General features: G+C 44.6%; 1 protein-coding gene across 1 annotated transcript in view; it reads right to left on the bottom strand.

The window, feature by feature from the left end:
* Positions 1-20,451, bottom strand: part of RBM46 (RNA binding motif protein 46) — an 88,192-nt gene extending 67,741 nt beyond the window's left edge. The window contains exon 1 of the mRNA XM_077477084.1: positions 20,298-20,451. Coding sequence (XP_077333210.1) covers positions 20,298-20,325 — 28 coding nt within the window. The 5' untranslated portion in view covers positions 20,326-20,451. The remainder of the gene's footprint in view (positions 1-20,297) is intronic.
* Between the last annotated feature and the right edge of the window lie 2,638 nt (positions 20,452-23,089).

Genomic DNA, 23,089 nt, shown 5'->3' with positions numbered 1-23,089 from the left:
ATTCACAGGGCTCCGGGATGGCTTTAAGAGCGAACTGCAAAAGGGTCCTATGCATCTTCTGGTCAGTTCCAGGTGGAATTCGACCAAAATTTCGTACTGAAATCAGACCTGAAACGGTAAATGGGGATGCCCCCGATCCCTGCTGTGAGCCCATCCGTGCTGCAATGTAAACCCAGCCTTACTCTATCTGGCCAGCCTAGAACCCTGATGTAACAGCGCTACATTGGAGTTATTGACTGGGTGCTCTGTTGCGCTGACAATCCATGCTAAGCTAAAAAAAACTGGCTCCTAATTTTTTTTAACTGGCTCCTACATTCAAAGCAAAGCAAATTTGTCAAGCCCTGCTATAACCAACAACAATTTGTAAACTATACTAGGGATGCTGTGAAGGGCCTAGCAGAAGAGTTGGTTCCCACATCTCTAATGGCATGGTAGAACCGAATAGCCTTAGATATGGTCCTAGTTGAAAGAGAAGGGGTATGCAAAATGTTTGCTAGCATGTGTTGCACCTTTATCCCTAACAATACAGCTCCTGGAGGGATTGTGACCAGAGCCCTGGAAGGACTGAATTAATAATTTAAATGAATTCTTGGAAAGCTCAGGTATTAATGATTCAACCACAAACTGGCTTGAAGGATGGTTCGGTAAGTGGACTGGACTTACCACGTTTGATCTCAATTGCTGAGGCTTTGGCCGTTTCGGTCACTTGCGGATGCTGCTGCATTCCCTGCATTCGAGGACTTTCACAAAAACTGATTGAAATTGCAGTCTCAACAACAATGTATCAAGCCCTTCCTACCTCTGAGGAGAACTATGTGGACATTGAAGCTCAACTTAATGAGATACAGTCCGAAAGTATATAACACAGGGACTATCATCAAAATGTGTTGTGATAAAATAGTCACACAAGAGGAGGGAATGTTAGAAAAGTTTTAAATGTTTATTGTGTGACTATTAAAAAAGAAAAACCCTGAGACTGATTTTTAAGGCAAAGCTTCTAAGCACATGTTTGAATGAACTTATTTTTGTCTTTGTCTAACAAGCTTTGCCATATATGGTAGAACAAAGCGTACAGGAACACTGATTAGCCAATAAAGTACATACATTTTGTACCAAGCACGATAACTGTGTTTCCTCAGCCAATATAAGCGTTATAGCTATATTAGGCCCCTTTCACACGGACGGATAGAATGGTGCTTTTAGCTGCGGATTTTCTAGTTTTCTACCCCAGCTAAAAGCACACAATGCTTTCCTATGGCCCCATTCACACACTTCGTTTAGCTGCGACTTCGTTACATGCGGTTCGGTGCGAATAAAAAAATAGCATTGAATGCGTCCAGGTGCGATGTAGCGCAGCTATATGCACATAACCGCAGGTAATCGCAGTCTTTTGTGTCAACTGCGGATAGCAGCATGAGAAGGGATTCAAGGGACCAAAAAAATAAATTAAAAAAGGGTTGCTATGGGAACGACTATATTAGATAACTGCAGCTGAACGCAACTGCACAGAAACGCATGTAATTGCACTCTACAAATGCAACTGATCGCTGTGCCTGGAGTCTTGAATTTCACCGGAAAAAATAAACATGCTAAACTTTGGCAGAACAGCCGTCCGTGTGAAAGGGGCCTTACTGTAGATATTAGGAGGGGGGCTGTACATCCCTTTGTATGATTCTTACTGCATTCTTTGACTTGTAAGCATCATCCTTTTATGTGACACACCTGAAATAAATTGTCTGATTTTTAATACATCTGGAGTTTAACTAATCACAGGAGAAGAATAATCCTAACATTCTCAATTGGATTTAGGTCTGGACTTTGACTGGGCCATTCTAACACATGAATATGCTTTTATTTAAAAAAAAATCCATTGCAGCTCTGGCTATATGTTTAGGGTCGTTGTCCTGCTGGAAGGTAAACTTCCAATTCAATCTGAAGTATTTTGCAGACTCTAAAGCCCAATAAACACTATCAGATTTTCTGCAGATTTTTTCCTTCAGATTTACCAAAACCATATAATATGAGGTCAAACCTTAGGAGTTTCAATTTGTATCCAATCAGGCAGACCCTTGCACTACATGGTTTTGGTAAATCTGAAGACACAAATCAGCAGAAAATCTGATAGTGTGTATGGGGCTTAAAGTGGTTGTAAACCCTTACAAACCACTTTGACCTACAGGTAAGCCTAGATTAAGGCTTACCTGTAGGTCCAAGAAATATCTCCTAAACCGTGTTAAACCTACACGGTTTAGGAGATATTTACAAAAAGACAGGCACCGCTGTCTACGGCGCGGCTCGCAGGCGCACTGAGCACGCAGCAGATCACGGCGCTATGCCGCTCGTATCGGCTCCTATGCGCGTGTCACAGCTCCGGAGCAGCGAGACCCGGAAGTCACTCTGGGATACATGGCAGCAGTGAAGATAAAGGAGGAGGACCGCTTCAGGGGCTTCGTTCTCAGGTAAGTTATTCATGATGAGCTAGTATGCTATGCATACTAGCTCATTATGCCTTTGCCTTGCAGATTGCATTTTTTTTTTTTAAAGTGCCTTTACTTCCTCTTTAAGGCCTCATGAACACTGCTGCTGGTAACCGGATGTTTAGGAGCAGTTGGGTGTTTTTTTCAGCTGCCCCTGAATTCTCCTCTATGTTAGCTTATCAGTACATGTACACGGAGTCCTTTCTAGTAATTTCTAGGCAGTTGAGTTTAGAAGCACTTTTGGAAAGAGAAAAAAATGCATTCAGGACGGATGTTCAGAGGCATTTGAAACGCCAAATGCCTATAACAGCCTGTAAACACAGTAAGTCACGTTTAGCCACATTTCGTTTACAGACATTTTTAATGGAGATACATTTTTCACTATTTGGAAAAAAAAAATCTCCTAAAAGCAAACGCGGCTAAACGTGGCAAAACTGACATTTTTAAACTTTAGACGTTTACTATCTGTCAAGTTAAATTGTTCAGGGGAGGTTGTAAAACGTCCCGTGTACATTAAGCCTAACAGGTTTATGTCTAAAATTGCCCTGGACCGCTTGGCTGCATCTCTGATTAATGCTCTCCTTGCCGGGCCTGTCAGTCTAGGTGGACAGCCATGTTTTGTTAAGCCCCATACACACTATCAGTTTTTCTGCTGAGTTTTTCCTTCAGGTTTACCAAAACCATGTAGTAGAAGGGCCTGCCTGATTGCATACACATTGAAACTCCTAAGGTTTGACCTCATATTATATGGTTTTGGTAAATCTGAAGGAAAAACTCAGAAGAAAAACTGATAGTGTGTATAGGGCTTTAGGTTTGCAGTTGTGTCATACTCTTTCCATTTTCAGATGATGGATTTCAACAGTGCTCCATGAGATGTTCAAATCTTGGGATTTTTTTTATACCCTAACCCTGCTTTAAATTTCTCCACAACTTTATCCCTGACCTGTCTGGTGAGTTCATTATTATTATTATTATACACGATTTATATAGCGCCAACAGTTTATGCAGTGCTTTACAATGTATGGGGGGGACAACACAATTACAGTGCAATACAATAGGTACCGGAGGGCCCTGAGTTCATGATGCTGTTTGTTCACTAAGGTTCTCTAACAAACCTCTGAGGACTTCAAAGAACAGCTTTATTTATGCTGAGATTCAATTACACACAGGTGGACTCTATTTACTAATTAGGTCAGGGCTTGACAAATTTGTTTGGAATCTAGGAGCCAGCTTAAAATGTTAGGAGCCAGGTCGGTAACGGCGATCCGGACCTGTCCCTGGCCTGACATGGAGACGAGTGAGAGGAAGATAGCGCCGCAGCCCCCCCTGTCTCCAAGTCATTGCCCATAGCTCTTAGAGGGACATTTTATTTTTATTTTTTTTTCAAATGACAATTTTTTTTTTAATTGCATTTTAGTGTAAATATGAGATGTGAGGTCTCTCTGACCCCCGATCTCATATTTAAGAGGACCTGTCATCCTTTTTCTATTACAAAGGATTTTTACATTCCTTGTAATAAGAATAAAAGTGACACAATTTTTTTTTTAAAAGAACAGTGAAAAAATAAAAATAAAAAAGTTTAAAATAAGAAAGAATTTTTTTTTTTTTAACCACTTAACCACTTGCCGACCGCCGCACGCCGATGTACGTCGGCAGAATGGCACGGGCAGGCATAAGCACGTACATGTACGTGATTTGCCTCCCGCGGGTCGGGGGCCCGATCGGGCCCCCGCCCGGTGCCTGCGGCGGTCGGTTTTCGTTCGGGAGCGATCCCGGACGAGGGGACGGCCATTCATTCATGGCCACCCCCTCGCGATCGCTCCCGACGAATGGAAATCCCCGGTGACATCACTTCCTCTCCTGTAATGTAAACACAGGAGAGGAAGTGATGTATTCTCTCCTCCGTGTCGGTATTTTTCGTTCCGACACGGAGGAGAGCGGATCAGTGAGTTGCACCAACACATCCCACACACAGTAGAACATGCCAGGCACACTCACACCCCCCCTTTACCCCCCGATCACCCCCCCAATTACCCCTGCCCCCCAGTCACAGTGACACCAATGTCATTTTTTTTTTTTTTTTTTTTTTTTTTGCATTGGTGTCATTTGTGACTGTAATAACTGTTAGGGCAGTTAGGGTTAGCCCCCTTTAGTTCTAATGTACCCCCCTAACCCCCCCAATAAAGGTTTAACCCCGTGATCACCCCCCGTCGCCAGTGTCACTAAGGCTGGGTTCACATTGCAGCGGTTTATGAGAACGAATGTGATTCGCACCGCACTGCAGTGCAAATCACATCCGATCTCTGTGCGATTCGAGTTCAGCCATTCGCCGCACCCGCCGCACCCGCCACACCCGCCGCACCCGCCGCAAATTCGCACGGGACCCTTTTTTTGGCCCGCAGCAGAATCGGATCGCATGGGTGTTCACACCATGCGATCCGAGTTTGCAGATCGCACTGCGATATGCGAACTGATCTGGGGGTGTCAGTAACATTTCACTGACACTCCCAGCAGTTCGCATAGGGCAGTGTGAACTGCCGCCGGGAGGCATGCGATGCGGGAACCCGCCGCGGATTCGCGGCGTTTCCGCATCGCTCCAGTGTGAACCCAGCCTAATAAGCGATCATTTTTCTGATCGCCGTATTAGTGTCACAGGTGACGCTAGTTAGGCAGGTAGGTATTTAGGTTCGCCGCAGCTTTTTATAGCGCTAGGGACCCCCATATACTACCGCATAAAGCCCCCTGATTGCCCCCTAGTTAACCCTTTCACCAGTGATCACCATATAACTGTTACAGGTGACGCTGGTTGGTTAGTTATTTTTTTATAGTTTCAGGGCACCCGCCATTTATTACCTAATAAAGGTTTAACCCCCTGATCACCCGGCAGGTGTCATTTGTGACTAATAACTGTTAGGGCAGTTAGGGTTAGCCCCCTTTAGTTCTAAGGTACCCCCCTAACCCCCCCAATAAAGGTTTAACCCCGTGATCACCCCCCGTCGCCAGTGTCACTAAGGCTGGGTTCACATTGCAGCGGTTTATGAGAACGGATGTGATTCGCACCGCACTGCAGTGCAAATCACATCCGATCTCTGTGCGATTCGAGTTCAGCTATACAGATAGTATGGCTGAATTCGTGTCGCACCCGCCGCACCCGCCGCAAACTCGCACGGGACCCTTTTTTTGGTCCGCAGCAGAATCGGATCGCATGGGTGTTCACACCATGCGATCCAAGTTTGCAGATCGCACTGCGATATGCGAACTGATCTGGGGGTGTCATTAACATTTCACTGACACTCCCAGCAGTTCGCATAGGGCAGTGTGAACTGCCGCCGGGAGGCATGCTATGCGGGAACCCGCCGCGCATTCGTGGCGTTCCCGCATCGCTCCAGTGTGAACCCAGCCTAATAAGCGATCGTTTTTCTGATCGCTGTATTAGTGTCACAGGTGACGCTAGTTAGGCAGGTAGGTATTTAGGTTCGCCGCAGCTTTTTATAGCGCCAGGGACCCCCATATACTACCGCATAAAGCCCCCTGATTGCCCCCTAGTTAACCCTTTCACCAGTGATCACCATATAACTGTTACAGGTGACGCTGGTTGGTTAGTTATTTTTTTATAGTTTCAGGGCACCCGCCATTTATTACCTAGTCTCACTAGTGTACCCCTAAATTTAGGGGTGTCTACTTTCTAAAATGGGGTCATTTGGGGGGGGGGGTTTGTGCCATCTTGGCATTTTATGGCCTTCAAAACTGTAACGCCCTTAGAAAGCCTGAAGGCGGTGCTTGGTTTTTGGGGCCCCGTACGCGGCTAGGCTCCCAAAAAGTCCCACATATGTGGTATCCCCGTACTCAGGAGAAGCAGCAGAATTTATTTTGGGGTGTCATTTCACATATGCCCATGGCATGCGTGAGCAATATATCATTTAGTGACAACTTTGTGAAAAAAAAAAAAAGTTTGTAATTTTCCCGCAACTTGTGGCAAAATATAAAATATTCCATGGACTCAACATGCCTCTCAGCAAATAGCTTGGGGTGTCTACTTTCTAAAATGGGGTCATTTGTGGGGGTTTTGTGCCATCTTGGCATTTTATGGCCTTCAAAACTGTAATAGGTAGTGAGAAGTGAACTCAAAAAATTACGCCCTTAGAAAGCCTGAAGGCGGTGCTTGGTTTTCGGGGCCCCGTACGCGGCTAGGCTCCCAAAAAGTCCCACATATGTGGTATCCCCGTACTCAGGAGAAGCAGCAGAATTTATTTTGGGGTGTCATTTCACATATGCCCATGGCATGCATGAGCAATATATCATTTAGTGACAACTTTGTGAAAAAAAAAAAAAAAAAAAAAAAGTTTGTAATTTTCCCGCAACTTGTGGCAAAATATAAAATATTCCATGGACTCAACATGCCTCTCAGCAAATAGCTTGGGGTGTCTACTTTCTAAAATGGGGTCATTTGTGGGGGTTTTGTGCCATCTTGGCATTTTATGGCCTTCAAAACTGTAATAGGTAGTGAGGCGTGAAATCAAAAATTTACGCCCTTAGAAAGCCTGAAGGCGGTGCTTGGTTTTCGGGGCCCTGTACGCGGCTAGGCTCCCAAAAAGTCCCACATATGTGGTATCCCCGTACTCAGGAGAAGCAGCAGAATTTATTTTGGGGTGTCATTTCACATACGCCCATAGCATGTGTGAGCAATATATCATTTAGTGACAACTTTGTGTAAAAAAAAAAATAAAATTTTTTTTTTGTCATTATTCAATCGCTTGAGGCAAAAAAATAAAATATTCAATGGGCTCAACATGCCTCTTATCAATTTCCTTAGGGGGTCTACTTTCCAAAATGGGGTCATTTGGGGGGGTTTTGTACTGCCCTGTCATTTTAGCACCTCAAGAAATGAGATAGGCAGTCGTAAACTAAAAGCTGCGTAAATTCCAGAAAACGTACCTTAGTTTGTAGATGTGACAACTTTTGCGCAAACCAATAAATATACAATTATTGACTTTTTTTTTACCAAAGACATGTGGCTGAATACATTTTGTCCTAAATGTATGACTAAAATTGAGTTTATTGGATTTTTCTAATAACAAAAAGTAGAAAATATCATTTTTTTTCAAAATTTGCGGTCTTTTTACGTTTATATCGCAAAAAATAAAAATCGCAGAGGCAATCAAATACCATCAAAAGAAAGCTCTATTTGTGGGAAGAAAAGGACGCAAATTTTGTTTGGGTACAACATTGCATGACCGCGCAATTACCAGTTAAAGCAGCGCAGTGCCAAAGTGTAAAAAGACCTCTGGTCATTTACCAGCAAAATGGTCCGGTCTGAAAGTGGTTAAGGACCAGGCCTCTTTTTCAGACTTGGTGTTTTCATGTTTAAAACTGTTTTTTTTGCTAGAAAATTACTTAGAACTCCCAAACATTTTATATTGTTTTTTTTCTAACACCCTAGAGAATAAAATGGCGGTCATTGAAATACTTTTTTTTACACCGTATTTGCGCAGCGGTCTTACAAGCGCACTTTTTTTTTTAAAAAATGCACTTTTTTGAATAAAAAAATAAGACAACAGTAAAATTAGCCCAATTTTTTTTATATTGTGAAAGATAATGGTATGCCAAGTAAATTGATACCCAACATGTCACGCTTCAAAATTGCGCGCGCTCGTGGAATGGCGTCAAACTTTTAGCCTCAAAAATCTCCATAAGCGACATTTAAAAAATTCTACAGGTTGCATTTTTTGCGTTACAGAGGAGGTCTAGGGCTAGAATTATTGCTCTCGCTCTACCGATCGCGGCGATACCTCACATGTGTGGTTTGACCACCGTTTTCATATGCGGGCGCTACTCACGTATGCGCCCGCTTCTGTGCGCAAGCTCGTCGTGACGGGGTGTTTTTAAAAAAAAAATTTTTTTTTCTTATTTATTTTAATTGATTTTATTTATTTTTACACTGTTTAAAAAAAAAAAAAAAATGGATCACTTTTATTCCTATTACAAGGAATGTAAACATCCCTTGTAATAGAAAAAAGCATGACAGGTCCTCTTAAATATGAGATCTGGGGTCAAAAAGTCCTCAGATCTCATATTTGGGCTAAAATGCAAAAAAAAAAAAAAAAAAAAAAAATCTGACATTTAAAAAAAAAAATACCTTTAAGAGGTATGGGCGGAAGTGACGTTTTGACGTCGCTTCCGCCCTCCTATGGTATAGAGACGAGTCTGGGCCATCTTAGCCTCACTTGTCTCTATGCCCAGCTAGGAAGAGGACCCGATCGCCTCCGCCGCTACCGACGGCTCCGGTAAGCGGCGGAAGGTGCGGCGGGAGGGGGGGTGGCACCTCTCCCGCCGCCGATAGCGGTGATCTCGCGGCGAATCCGCCGCGGAGACCACCGTTATCGTACAGCCGACCGCCGCCTGAAGAGATGGATATCTCGGTTGTGGCAGCAGCTGCTGCCGTTACCGAGATATCCCTCTTCAAAAAAAGGACGTACATCCCCGTGAGGCGGTCCACAAGTGGTTAAACGTGCCCTGTCCCGCCTGCATATGAAAGCGGTGTTCAAACCACACATAGGAGGTATCGCCGTGATCGGTAGAGCGAGAGCAATAATTCTAGCCCTGGACCTCCTCTGTAACTCAAAACATGCAACCTGTTGAATTTTTTTAAACGTCGCCTATGGCAGGGGTTGACAAATTTGCCAGCTAAAAAAGTTAGGAGCCAGGTCCGTGATGGCGATCTGGACCTGTCCCTGGCCTGACATGGAGACGAGTGAGGGGAAGATAGCCCCCAGCCCCTCACCTGTCTCCAAGTCATTGCCCATAGCTCTTAGAGGGACATTTTATTTTTTTCAGATGACAAATTTTTTTTAAATTGCATTTTAGTGTAAATATGAGATGTGAGGTCTCTCTGATCCCAGATCTCATATATAAGAGGACCTGTGATGCTTTTTTCTATTACAAGGGATTTTTACATTCCTTGTAATAGGAATAAAAGTGACACACTTTTTTTTTTTTTTTTTTTTTAAAGAACATTGAAAAAAATAAAAATAAAAGTTAAAATAAGAAAAAAAAATATTTTAAACGCGCCCTGTCCCGCCAAGCTTGCGTGCAGAAGCGAACGCATATATGAAAGCGGTGTTCAAACCACACATGTGAGGTATCGCTGCGATCGATAGAGTGAGAGCAATAATTCTAGCCCCAGACCTCCTCTGTAACTTAAAACGTGCAACCTGTAGAATTTTTTAAACGTCGCCTATGGAGATTTTTAAGGGTAAAAGTTTGTCGCCATTCCATGAGCGGGCGCAATTTTGAAGTATGTCATGTTGGGTATCGATTTACTCGACGTAACATTATCTTTCACAATATAAAAAAAAATTGGGCTAACTTTACTGTTGTCTTATTTTTTTTGTTATTAAATACATTTTCCCCAAAAAAGTGTGCTTGTAAGTCCGCTGTGCAAATACAGTGTGACAGACAGTATTGCAACGACCACCATTTTATTCTCTAGGGTGTTAGAATAAAATATATATATAATGTTTAGGGGGTTCTGAGTAAAGGGAAGGAGATGGAGCTTCCCCTGCCTGCCAGCCTATTAGCATTGCTGGTTGTAATTCCAACGGCCACCACAAGAGGGCGCCAGATTCCAGAAGGAACCATAGAATCGTAGAAGGCCTCAAAGCCGGGGGCTCAATTGCCGGCCGCCGGCGGCGCGGCCCGACGCGATCACGCCGGGGGGGTCTGCGGTGACAGGATACCCCCAGCTGTGATGCCCCAGGCCGCTATTTCTAGTCGCAAATGCGACCTGGCGCCCGGGTTTTGTCGAGCCCTGGTCTATGGAGATTTTAAAGGGTAAAAGTTTGTCGCCATTCCATGAGCGAGTGCAATTTTGAAGCGTGACATGTTGGGTATCAATTTACTCGGCGTAACATTATGTTTCCCAATATAAAAAAATAATTGGGCTAACTTTACTGTTGTCTTATTTTTTTATTAAATAAAATTATTTTTCCCGAAAAAAGTGCGCTTGTAAGTCCTCTGCGCAAATACGGTGTGACAGACCGTATTGCAACAACCACCATTTTATTCTCTAGGGTGTTAGAATAAAAAATATATATAATGTTTAGGGGGTTCTAAATAAAGGGAAGCAGATAGGCAGGTAATAGAAAAACAGGCAGAGAAAGCTCCATTAACATTGCTGGTTGTCATGCCAACGGCCACCACAAGAGGGCACCAGATTCCAGAAGGAATCATAGGACCGCAGAAGGCCTCAAAGCCGCGGCCTCAATTACCAGCCACCGGCGGAACGGCCCGACACAATCACGCTGGGGGGGTCCACGGAGACAGGAAACCCCCAGCTGTGCTGCCCCAGGCGCCAGGTCGCTATTTCTAGTCGCAAATGCGACCTGGCGCCCGGGTTTTGTCGAGCACTGAATTAGGTGACTTCTGAAGGCAATTGGTTCCACTAGATTTTAGTTAGGGGTATCAGAGTAAAGGGGACATAATACAAATGCACGCCACACTATTCAGATATTTATAAAAAAAAATTTGAAAAACATTTATAATTTTCCTTCCACTTTGTGCCACATAAAATCCCCCAAGAAAATACATTTACATTTTTGGCTGTAACATGAGAAAATGTGGAAAATTTCAAGGGGTATGAATACTTTTTCAAGGCACTGTATATGCGATTCTGTACCTCCAGGTAGGGGACATGCATGCTGCCAGCGCACTGCTTCTGCTGTGATTAGTCACAGCAGAAGCCGATCAGCGGGTGATGGCCAATGGATGTCCTCCGTCGCCCACTTATTGTCGAGGAGAGAGGTTGGACAGATCTCTGCCTTTGTAAACAAGGCAGAGCTCCATCCTGACAGCGGGGATGTGGTGAATTTAAAGCACCACACAAAGTACACAAAAACACAGGCTAGGCACACATTTAACCCTTTGATTAACCTAGATGTTTAACCACTTTAAAACTAGCCTCGTTTTGAGATTTTGGTGTTTACAAGTTTAAAACATTTTTTTTTGCTAAAAAATTACTTAGAACTCCCAAACATTATATATTGTTTTTTTTTCTACCACTCTAGAGAATAAAATGGCGGTCATTGCAATACTTTTTTTTACACCGTATTTGCGCAGCGGTCTTACAAGCGCACTTTTTTTGGAAAGAAACTCACTTTTTTGAATAAAAAAATAAGACAACAGTAAAGTTAGCCCAATTTATTTTATATTGTTGAAATATAATGTTACGGCAAGTAAATTGATACCCAACATGTCACGCTTCAAAATTGCGCCCGCTTGTGGAATGGCGTCAAACTTTTACCCTTAAAAATCTCCATAGACGTTTATAAAAATTCTACAGGTTGCATGTTTTGAGTTACAGAGGTCTAGGGCTAGAATTATTGCTCTCACTCTAACGATTGCGGTGATACCTCATTTGTGGTTTCACCACCATTTTCATATGCGGCCACTACTCACGTATGCGTTGGCTTCCTTGCGCGAGCTCGTCGGGCCAGGCGCTTTCAATTTTTTTTATTATTATTTATTTTACTTAATTTTATAAATTTTTGCAGTTTAAAAAAAAAAAAAAAAAAATGTGGGTCACGTTTATTCCTATTACAAAGAATGTAAACATCCCTTATAATAGAAAAAAACATGACAGGTCCTCTTAAATATGAGATCTGGGGTCACAAAGTCCTCAGATCTAATATTTGGACTAAAATGCAATTAAAAAAAAAAAATTGTCATTTGAAAAAATGACTTTGAAAAAATGGGCCTTTAAGAGCTATGGGTGGAAGTGACGTTTTGACGTTGCTTCTGCCCTGCTATGGTATGGAGACGGGTGGGGGCCATCTTAGCCTCACTCGTCTCCATACCCAGGCACAGAGATGACCCGATCACCTCCAATAATGGCCCTCTCCCGCCACGATAACGGTGATCTCACAGCGAATCCACTGCAGAGACCACCATTATTGTAAATACAACCAGCTGCTGCCGTTACTGAGTTATCCATCTTCAAAGTGCCAACGTATATGTACAGGAGGCAGTCTCCAAGTGGTTAACCCCTTCCTAGCCAGTGTCATTAGTACAGTGACATATATCTATATTTTTAGCACTCTATTAGTGTCACTGGTTCCCACAGTGTCAGAATGTCCGCCACAATGTTGCGTTCCTGCTATAAGTCGCTGATTGCCACAATTACTAACATATTAAAAAAAAATTCCAGTATATATCCCATCGTTTGTAGATGCTATAACTTTTGCCCAAAACCATATTTACGCTTATTGGAATTTTTTTTTTTTTTTATACAATAATATGTAGCAGAATACATATTGGCCTAAATTTATGAAGAAATTCGATTTTTAAAATTTGGCCTGGTCATGAAAGGGGGGGGGGGGGTAAAGTCTTCCAGAGGTCAAATGGGTAAACATGTACTATCAGACTCATTACCTATGTATGTTATTTGGTAATCTGACCCTTACTAATAAACACAACCTAGATTTACATCCTATCATTTTGGATATGGTAAATTTTAGGCACATTTTACATTCAGAAAAAAATTGATCAATCTTGAAAGTCTAAAACTTCACTTTTATTTCAAATATTTAAAGATGAACAAAACCCTCCTATCCTATCCTTTACATCCAAGAAAGCTGCCATCTTAGCCTCTATTTCATCTTCAGTTGCCATAGTGCTGCACATGTGATCAGTTATAACACCAACCATTTCATGGCTTGACACTTCAGCTGAGAGCACAAGTAAACATGACAGTTATCATTCACGACATGATTTTAATGTAACTGTTTTGCAAAATGGTTAAATTAAATTAAAGGGTAGAGCTTTGCTTTAACCACTTCAGCTCCAGAACGATTTGCCCCCTTAATGATCAGGCCATTTTTGTTAAAGCACTGCGTCGTTTTAACTGACAATTGCGCAATTGTGCAACGTTGTTCCCAAACAAAATTGACTTCATTTTTTTCCTACAAATAGATCTTTCTTTTTGTGGTATTTGATCACCTCTGCGGTTTTTGTTTTTTGCGTTATAAGCAAAGAGTGACAATTTGAACTTTACAGTTCCATCCAGGGGGCGGTCCCTCCAGTAACAACCCCTCAGCCTGCTTCCTGCAGCTTCAGTACGTCAACAAGCAGTAAAGCGTAAACCAATGGGAGGGGAGGGTGCTGTGTCAGTCAGTGAACTTCAGAGAAAAGGTTTTTACGGTGAGTACAAAAATCCTATTTTCTCTTTCGTTCACTGACTGACACAGCTCCATTATTCTTGACCATAGGGACGTCCCCATGCAGTGTCATAACAAGGGGTGGGAACAGCATAAAAACTTCATCCACAACCAGAAGTGCTCCCTAACAGGGGAGTCACCACCTTATCTAGCCGCATCAGAACTTGCGGTCAGCAATGCAACACTGCACTATACTCAAAATTAACTGTATTTTTTTTAAAACAGAATAAAGAGTGCAGAATTGCAACATTACCCGGCCGCCTGCAAAACTTTGCGGCCAAAGCAGGCATCAGACCATGCGCTTACATCCACTTTGTAGAATTTGGTAAAAGTGTGAACGGACAAAAAAGTCGCTGCCTTACACACTTGATCGACTGACGCTTGATATCGGAAAGCACAAGAGGTTCCAATAGCCCTGGTGGAATTTGCCATGACAGAAAAGGGGGACAGCTGCCTCTTCAAGGTGTAGGCCTGTACCACAATCTGTCTGATCCACCTAGAAATGGTGGCCGACGAGACCACCATACCTTTTTTCGGACCAGCTACCAAAACAAACAGAGAGTCTGACTTCCGAAAGGGAGCCGTGGCAGACAAATACACCCATAGAGCCCGTACCATGTCCAGGGAATGGAGGGCCACCTCCTTAGGATGTGTTGGTTTAGGATAGATGGTAACACAATGTCTTCATTGATGTGGAACGCCGAAACCACCTTCGGCAGAAAAGAAGGTTGCAGATGCAACACCACCTTATCCTTATGGATAACCAGATAGGGCGACTTGCAAGACAAGGTCACCAGTTCCAAAACCCTCCTGGCCGAGGTAATGGCCACTAGAAAGACCACTTTCTGGGAAAGAGTCAACAAGGGAATTTTCCTGATGTTCTCAAACGGCGGTTTCTGAAGCACTGATAACACCAGGTTCAGATCCCACGGGGGTAAAGGTGGACGCACTGGAGGAACTACATGCCAGACTCCTTGAATAAAAGTGCTCACTAGAGAATGAGACTCCAGGGGTCATTGAAAAAAAGACAGCCAAGGCTGATATCTGTCCTTTAATGGTGCTTAAAGCCAATTTCTGGTCTACTCCTCGCTGTAGAAACAGCAGGATCCTGGAAACGGAATAGGTGCATGGTCGCCACCCTTTCTCTTCACACATGGAGATGTAGGCCTTCCAGGTACAATGGTATATCTTCAGAGAAGAAGATTTCCGTGCCCTCAACATAGTTGAAATCACCGAGTCTGATAGGCCTCGGTTCCTTAGCACCTGGCTCTTAACAGCCATGCCATTAAAACCAGCGATGGTAAAGCAGGATGGAGAATCGCACCTTGACACAGAAGATCTTCTTGCATCAGTAGTCGCCAGGGAGCGTCCGCAACCAGGTGTACTAGATCGGTGTACCAGGGGCACCGAGGCCAATCTGGGGCAATCAGTATTACTGGAATCCCCTCAGTCTCCACTCTGTGGAGTAGACGTAGTAGTAGCTTTAGCGGAGGAAAGGCGCAGATCAGTCTATACTGACCCCACAAAGCCACCAGCGCGTCTGACACGTCTACCCAAGGATCTCTTGTCCTGGATACGAATCTCGGCACCTTCCAATTGAGATGGGAAGCCAGGAGATCCACGTCTGGTGTGCCCCATCGCAGGCACAGTAGCCTGAACACCTCCGGATGCAACACCCATTCTCCTGGGTCCAGCATCTGGCGACTTAGGTAGTCCGCCTGCCAGTTTTCTACTCCTGGGATAGGGCCGGTACATGTCGTTCACCCACTGAAGGATGTGAGTGACCACCACTCCCCATGTGGAGAGGCATAGCTTGATCGCTCGAAGCTCCAGCACATTGATCGGCAACTTGGATTCCTCCCCCGACCAGAGGCCCTGGGTCGAGTGTACTCCCAGTCTGGCGTCCATTGTGATCACTGTCCATGTAGAGGTAGGAACGACTTCCTGGACCGAAGTGCCGGGGACATCAGCCACCACAGCAGGGAGTTCCTGACTAATTGGCTCATCCGAATCTGCCGATCCAAGGATACCAGAGATTTGTCCAATTTTGTCAAGATCTCCTTCTGCAAGACTCTGGTATGAAACTGGGCGTACGGTACTGCCTCGAAGGAGGTCACCATGAGGCCCAGGACTCGCATGCAGAAGCATAGCAATGACCACCTGCGGGTTATCAATAGTTTTTACCGTGGTTCTGAGTTTGCAGCTTGTCTGAAGGCAGAAACACGCTCGCTTCCATGGAGTCCAGCAGTAGGCTTAGGTACTCCAAGCACTGAGTCGATATGAGCACCGACTTCTTTAGGTTCAACAGCCACCCAAATTCCTGCAGGGTTTGCATGGTGATCGCCACATCCTCCTTTAATTCTGAGGCGGCAGATTCTCTCAGGAGGAGATCGTCTAGATAACCTACGATCGCGATCCCGCGTTGTAGCAACAATGCCAAAATTGGAGCCAATACCTTGGTAAAGGCTCGGGGAGCGGATGCCAATCCAAAGGGGAGGGCCACAAACTGGTAGTGGGCTTCCCTAACTGCAAATCGCAGAAACCTCTGATGCCGGAGGCTTGTGGGTATGTGCAGGTACGCAGCGACCACTGAGCAAACTGATTCCATTCTGAACCTCTGTACTTTTACAAAGCAATTGAAGGCTTTTTGGGTCCAAGATTGGACATACCCCTTCTTTTGTGGGGACTACAAACAGATTGGAGTAGAACCCCTGGAACCTTTCCGACTCCGGAACAGGCACTATCACCCCGCAGCTTAGCAGGTCCCTTACCGCCCCCATTAGGGCTTCACGGCGAGCCGGGAGTAAGGGTATGCTGGAGGGAAAGAATCTGTTCGGTGGCCAACAGAGGAACTCTATCTTGTAGCCAGAGGAAATCAGTTTGCAGACCCATTGGTCAGACAGCCAAGAGGCCCACCGGGCTGCAAACTCCCGAAGGCGACCCCCCACCCGTGTGAAGGGCGGGGCACTTTTGCTCACAGGCTTGCGGTTCCAGGGATGCTTTTGTCCCTCAGAGGTCGTCCTGTCGGACTGGGATCGTTTAGTCGAAGCCCCAGACAGACAAAAAAGCCTCTTTTGAGCGGAAAATGAGGGCCCTTGCCTGCGGCGTGGCTCCTTCGTCTTCCTGGTCTGTGGGAGCAAGGTACTCTTCCCATCTGTGGCATTCTTAATGATGTCATCTAACCAAGCTCCAAAGAGCCGCTCACCAAGGAAGGGTAGATCCATCAGGGCTTTTTTAGATGCTTGGTCCGCAGAACAGCATTTTAGCCAAATCAGGCGCCACAGCACCACTGCTGACACTGAAGCCCTGAATAGCAGAGGAAGCGTATCCAGGGCCGCTTCACAAACGTACTTAAGGCCTTGCACTAACTGGTCTGCTAGTTCCACGCACACGGGAGTAGCCTGCTGCTTCTCCAATTCACTGTGCAAAAGTTTTGCCCGCTCACAAAGTGTCTGTGACACAAGTACTGTGGCCAGTACTGGTCGCATTGCAGACCCCACCACCGTAAACAAGGAACGGGCCACTGCCTCGGCCTTCCTGTCCGTAGGGGCCTTAAATGCAGGAGTCCCCTCTACCAGGATCCTGGTTACTTTATTTAATCTGGATACTGGGGGGTCCACGACCGGAGGAGCCGACCATTTTTTAAGAAGGCGCTCCTCAAAGGGGTAACGCACCGCCATACTTTTTGGGACCGAAAAGGTCCTACAGAAACACTTAGGTGCACGAGCTGGCTTACGGGACCAAAAAGGGACCACTACTTCAGCAGAGGGACCTGCTGTATCCTGAATTTTCAGGGTATCATACACAGCTGTGATAAGTGCTCCAACTAGCGATTTGTCTTGCACGGACCCGGACGGGGACTCATCTTCACTGTCCGAACGGTCCTGGTCAGCGTCATCTGAAGCAACAGAGCAGGGGCCACAAGCCTTAGCGGGGCTCAAGTCTGCGTCAGAGCTCTCCCTGGAGGACAGGGGGGGCAGGGCTGCTTTTTACTTCTGCAAACCGGAAGTGATGTCCTGTGGGTTACTAGTTTTGAGACCTGGTCGAAGACGATTCCGGCTTTGTTCGGGTCACCGGCAAGTTGGTGGACGTGTTGGCTGGTCGCTCGGGCCTCTTGGTGGGACGGGAGAGCCTGGGCAAGCCAGGGAAGGTGGCGGGGGGATTAGCCACATCGGTTGTTATCCCAAGAAAGCCAACCGCCTGCTCTAAAAAACGCTGCACGCATCACCCTGGTACAGGCTGGCGTAAAGGGATAAAATGTCCACGGGATGGGTGCACGTGAATTCATTAATTTTTTGCTAGAAAATTACTCAGAACTCCAAATTCTATATGTGTGTGTGTGTGTGTGTGTGTTTTTTTTTTACAGACACCCTAGGGAATAAAATGGTGGTCATTGCAACTTTTTATCTTACATTGTAAGACATTGCATGGTATTTGCGCAATAATTTTTCAAGCGCCTCTTTTTTGGGAAAAAAATGAATTAAAAAATAACAAAACAGTAGAGTTAGGCCAATTTTTTTGTATAATGTGAAAGATGAGGTTACGCCAAGTAAATAGATACCTAACATGTCACGATTTAAATTTGCGCACACTCGTGGAATGCGCCAAACTTTGGTACTTAAAGATCTCCATAGGCTACGCTTTGAAAATGTTTACAGGTTACCAGTTTAGAGTTACAGAGGTCTAGTGCTAGAATTGTTGCACACACGCTAACGCACGTGGCAATACATCACATGTGTGGTTTGAACGGCGTTTACATATGTGGGCGGGACTTACATGTGCGTTCGCTTCTGAGCGTGAGCTACCGGGGACAGGGGCGTTTTAAAATTAATGTAATTTTTTATTTTTTTATTTTTGCACTTTAAAAAAAAATTTTTTTAAGCACTTTTATTCCTATTACAAGGGATGTAAAAATCCCTTGTAATAGGAATGGCGTGTGACAGGTCCTCTTTATGTAGAGATGTGGGGTCATAAGACCCCACACCTCTCCACCAGGCTGGAAAGCATGAGATGGGGAAAAAAAATCACCGATCTCATGCTGACAGCCGCGATTGTGGTTTATTTCCGACATCACGCCCGGGCCTCCGACGGTCATAGAGATGACTGGTGACCATCTGGTCACCGGAAATCTCTATACTCATCTCTAGGCTCCAGATGGCACGGGAGAGCCCGGAGAAGCACCAGATGGCAGGAGGGGGGGGGGGGTGTCCCGTCCCGTGTACGAACGATCAAGCGGTGGAATTGTCGCTATGATCATTCTTATCGTGCACAGAATCGCCGGCCGGAAAGAATGGTATCTGAATTAGAACTGTAGCTGCAGGCATCATTCAGATATTCCCACTCAATGTCAAGGATGTCATATGACACCCTTAGCATTGAAGTGGTTAAACATACCTAGGTGGATGCAGCATCGGTCCGAATATTATAACACGGCAGATCACTCGGTTCTCACAGCTCCCTGAGCAGAGTGCCGGTGACCGTCAGTCACCCCTCTCTGCTCTGCTCTCTAGCTCACTGGAATGCTGGGCTGTGGAGGGTGCAGGAGCGGCCAGGTCAGGCTCTCAACGGCTCGCTGAGAGGTAGGTGCCGGTGTTGTGTCGAATAATGCCTCCCATCGAAAAATGCCTCCAATGAGTCTGCACATGCGCAGTATGCAACGTCACTTCAGCTGGAAGGACCTGAACATAGCGCATGTGCAGATCGTCCGTGGCATTATCCGACACTATGCAAACAGCGGTGGGAGAACGTAATTGTCAGATTATGCCCGGGGCGTTTTGTGTGTGTTGAATGGAAGGTTTTGCCTGAGACAGGAGGCCCTATTCGACAAAACACCGGTCCAGGCATATGGGCAGATCCTGACTCGTGTCACGATCTTGCCTGAGTCTGGACCTCTGGCTCTGTGACATCAGCCAAAAGCGAGCTCCACAGGAGGAGTAGTACAGGCAAACGAACGTTGGCTGTACTTCTAATTTAAAACGTATTTATAGGATTATGATGCTGCTCTCCATTTTACTGTACTTCTCTTTTCATTTTGCTTTTTTGTGTTTTTCTTTTTTTTTTTTTGCGTGTTTGTAATTCTTTTAATAAAACTTTCAGAACTTTCAATAAAAAAAATTTGATTTAAAAAAAAAACGTATTTATTGACACCCACAGCGCTATGTATAAATGGAGTGCGATTGTGATGAGGTGCGGGAAATGCACAGAAATTGCTGCGAATCCCGCACATCAGTTTTGCTGCTAAAAAAAAATTACCAAAGCGCCCAGCGTTTATGATTTTTAAAGACCGGAATAAATGAATATTCTTACCGATAACATAAATGAATGCGTCAGCATTTGACACACCGCACTTTTGCAAAAAAAAAAAAAAAGTGGCGTTAGGGTTTTTTTTTTTACACTTCTCTTCTCCTGAGATGTGTACATGAGGCCTAAATATGCACTGCTGACAGAGAGCGCTATGGGAGATGAGTGTACAAGAATAGCTGTCCCAGGCCTGTCACTGATGTGTGAGGCCCAGTCTATAGAATAGTAACTGATAACTGCCATAGGAGCACATAGGTGTGTCACAGCTGTATGTCACCCACTACACCTAGAACTAGAGGCACTCACACACCTAGCACACGTCTCCCAAACGAGTCCATGTAGAAGAGCCTGTCCTCGCCGGTTCACACACTTTCCTCTGTGGAAAACACCGAGCCTACCGGAGGTCCCGACTGATGACGACGGAATATAAAAGACACCCAGACCGACAACGCGCGGAGCTTCTTCTTGCCTCCGCCCCGTCCACTTCTACAGGCTCCTCTCAGGAAGCGCCGATGTGACTGGCTACTGAGGAATGTAGGTGCGTGGAGTGGGCGGGGCATCTCGCTGTGTGTGACTGAAGGGGAGCCTGGCGGGAAATATCCCCGTGCCTCATGTATGTACTCACTTACCTCAGTGAGACCATACATCTTCTGTTATAAAAAAAAATGGGATTCCTTCACTGTCTTCACACGATGTTAGTTGAGCAAGTTCAATATTAGGGCTGAAAGAACATAATTCTTTTCTATGTTCCTTCTTCCCACCATAATGAAAAAATGCAGCTGTGCGGATTTTTTTTTTGCAACATCCCTAATATTTATAAAATAAAAAAGTAAACAGTGTCTTGCACTGTAACAACTGGGCCTACATTTTTACGCTTGGTATTTACAAGTTAAAATCATTTTTTTCGCTAGAAAATGACTTAGAACCCCAAAACATTTTATATATTTTTTCAGACACCCTAGAGAATAAAATGGCGGTCGTTGCAATACTTTATGTCACACCGTATTTGCGCAGCGGTCTTACAAACATAAAAAATTGGAAAAAAATACACATTTTTTAATTAAAAAATAAGAAAACAGTAAAGTTAGGCCATTTTTTCTTTTTTTTTATATTGTGAAAGATAATGTTACGCCGAGTAAATTGATACCCAACATGTCACGCTTCAAAATTGCCCCGGCTCGTGGAATGGCGGCAAACTTTAACCCTTAAAAAATCACCATAGGCGACATTTAAAAATGTCTACAGGTTACCAGTTTTGAGTTACAGAGGAGATCTAGTGCTAGAATTATTGCTCTCATTCTAACGATCACAGCGATACCTCACATGTGTGGTTTGAACACCGTTTACATATGCAGAGGCACAACATACGTATGCGTACGCTTCTGCGGGGCACTTTAATTTTTTTTATTATTATTATTTATTTGACTTTTTATTTTTACACTGTCCCTTTAATTTTTTTTATTTTGGATCACTTTAAAGAGGAAGTAAAGCCTTACTAAACATGAAAATAAAAATATACCCTGCAAGGCAAAGGCATAATAAGCTAGTATGCATAGCATACTAGCTCATTATGAATAACTTACCTGAGATGGAAGCTCCCGAAGCGACCTTTGTCCTCCTCCTCCGACGCAGCCATGATACCCGGAGTGACTTCCGGGTATCGTGGCTCCGGCGCTGTGACTGGCCGGAGCCGCATGAGCTGCCACTAACGGCATGATTGCCGTTAGCAGTGGCATGTTTAGTGTGCCTGTGCGCCGTAGCCAGCGGTGCCTGTCATTTGAAAAATATCTTCTAAACCGTGTAGGTTTAGGACATGGGTGCTCAACCTGTGGCCCTCCAGCTGTTGCAGAACCATAAGTCCCATCATGCCTCTGCCTTTGGGAGTCATGCTTGTAACTGTCAGTAGTTTGCAATGCCCCATGGGACTTGAAGTTCTGCAACAGCTGGAAGACCACAGGTTGAGCACCTTAATCTAGGCTTACCTGTAGGTAGGGTTGCCACCTGTCTGGGATTCACCCGGACAGTACGGGTTTTGAATAATTTTGAACCATGTGTCCGGTTTTCAGTTTGCCTGGAACCCGGACAGATGATTCACTCAGATTGGACAGTGGTAGCGCTGGGGATCGGGGAAGGAGCAGAAGAACTAGTGCTAATCGGACAGCAGCTGGGGGCAGAGAAAGGAACATAACTAACTAATCCTTAACTGGCAGCAGTGCAGTAAAACTCCCGACAATTAAACCAAAGTCCAGGTCCCCTTATCTATATCAATCCGCCGGGGGATGTAATTGCAGTGAACCGCAGCACAATGATTATTCCGCCGGGACTATTTCATCATTTTCGGGCTTGCTGTGGCTTCCAGGTATTCCTTGCCCCAGGGGATTGATAGAGAAGTGAAGGAGGTCTGGAGCCCCATATAAGGATTACTGTTGCCAGATAAGGATTAACTCCTGTTCCTCCCCTGATCAAAATGCTTGTGGCTGATAAAAGGTACTCTATTCACATGCTGCTCTTTTTAATCATTTTTGTAAGACAGAAAACTCTGAGTTGAGATGATCAGTTGATGGACTAGGGTAGGTAGTTCAGGTAGGGTAGGCAGACATTCATTGTTTTAGGACATGCAAAATATTTAGAACCGTTCTTGCAATAATCAGGAGGTTTATGCACTGAAAAGCAATGAGCACGACAGGCAATTGAATTCAGCAAATACTGCTGTTTTGTTTCCAGAAATATTCAGGCATGCTGGCCAGTATATGAACAGTCCATTCAGAAACAGAACCATATGGCTCAGGACTGGAACTTACTGCTTTGTAATTGTGACTTCAGGGCTATCAAGGGCCAAGAGCAATGATGACTGTGTATTTGTATCCCAGCAGACATTTGTGTCAAGAGTCCATATTATATGTATACTGTATGTTATTTATATTGTACATTCACAACAGTCCCTGTTCTCAAAGAACTTCTAAAGTTACAATCTAAAGCTGGCTGTACATGGATCAATATTCAATCCATTTATGGGCAGGCTGATTGTACCCAAGTAGATTCATTGATAGACTTGGCTACAACCAGCCTGTCAGATTTTTTACATTAACCGCTAGCAGTAAT

This window comes from Lithobates pipiens, unplaced genomic scaffold (assembly GCF_037356315.1).
Source record: "Lithobates pipiens isolate NorthernLeopardFrog02 unplaced genomic scaffold, aLitPip1_a1.2 Scaffold_13, whole genome shotgun sequence".
Lineage (NCBI taxonomy): Eukaryota > Metazoa > Chordata > Amphibia > Anura > Ranidae > Lithobates > Lithobates pipiens.
The sequence above is the reverse complement of the archived record's forward strand: the minus strand, read 5'-3'. Positions and strand labels throughout refer to the sequence as shown.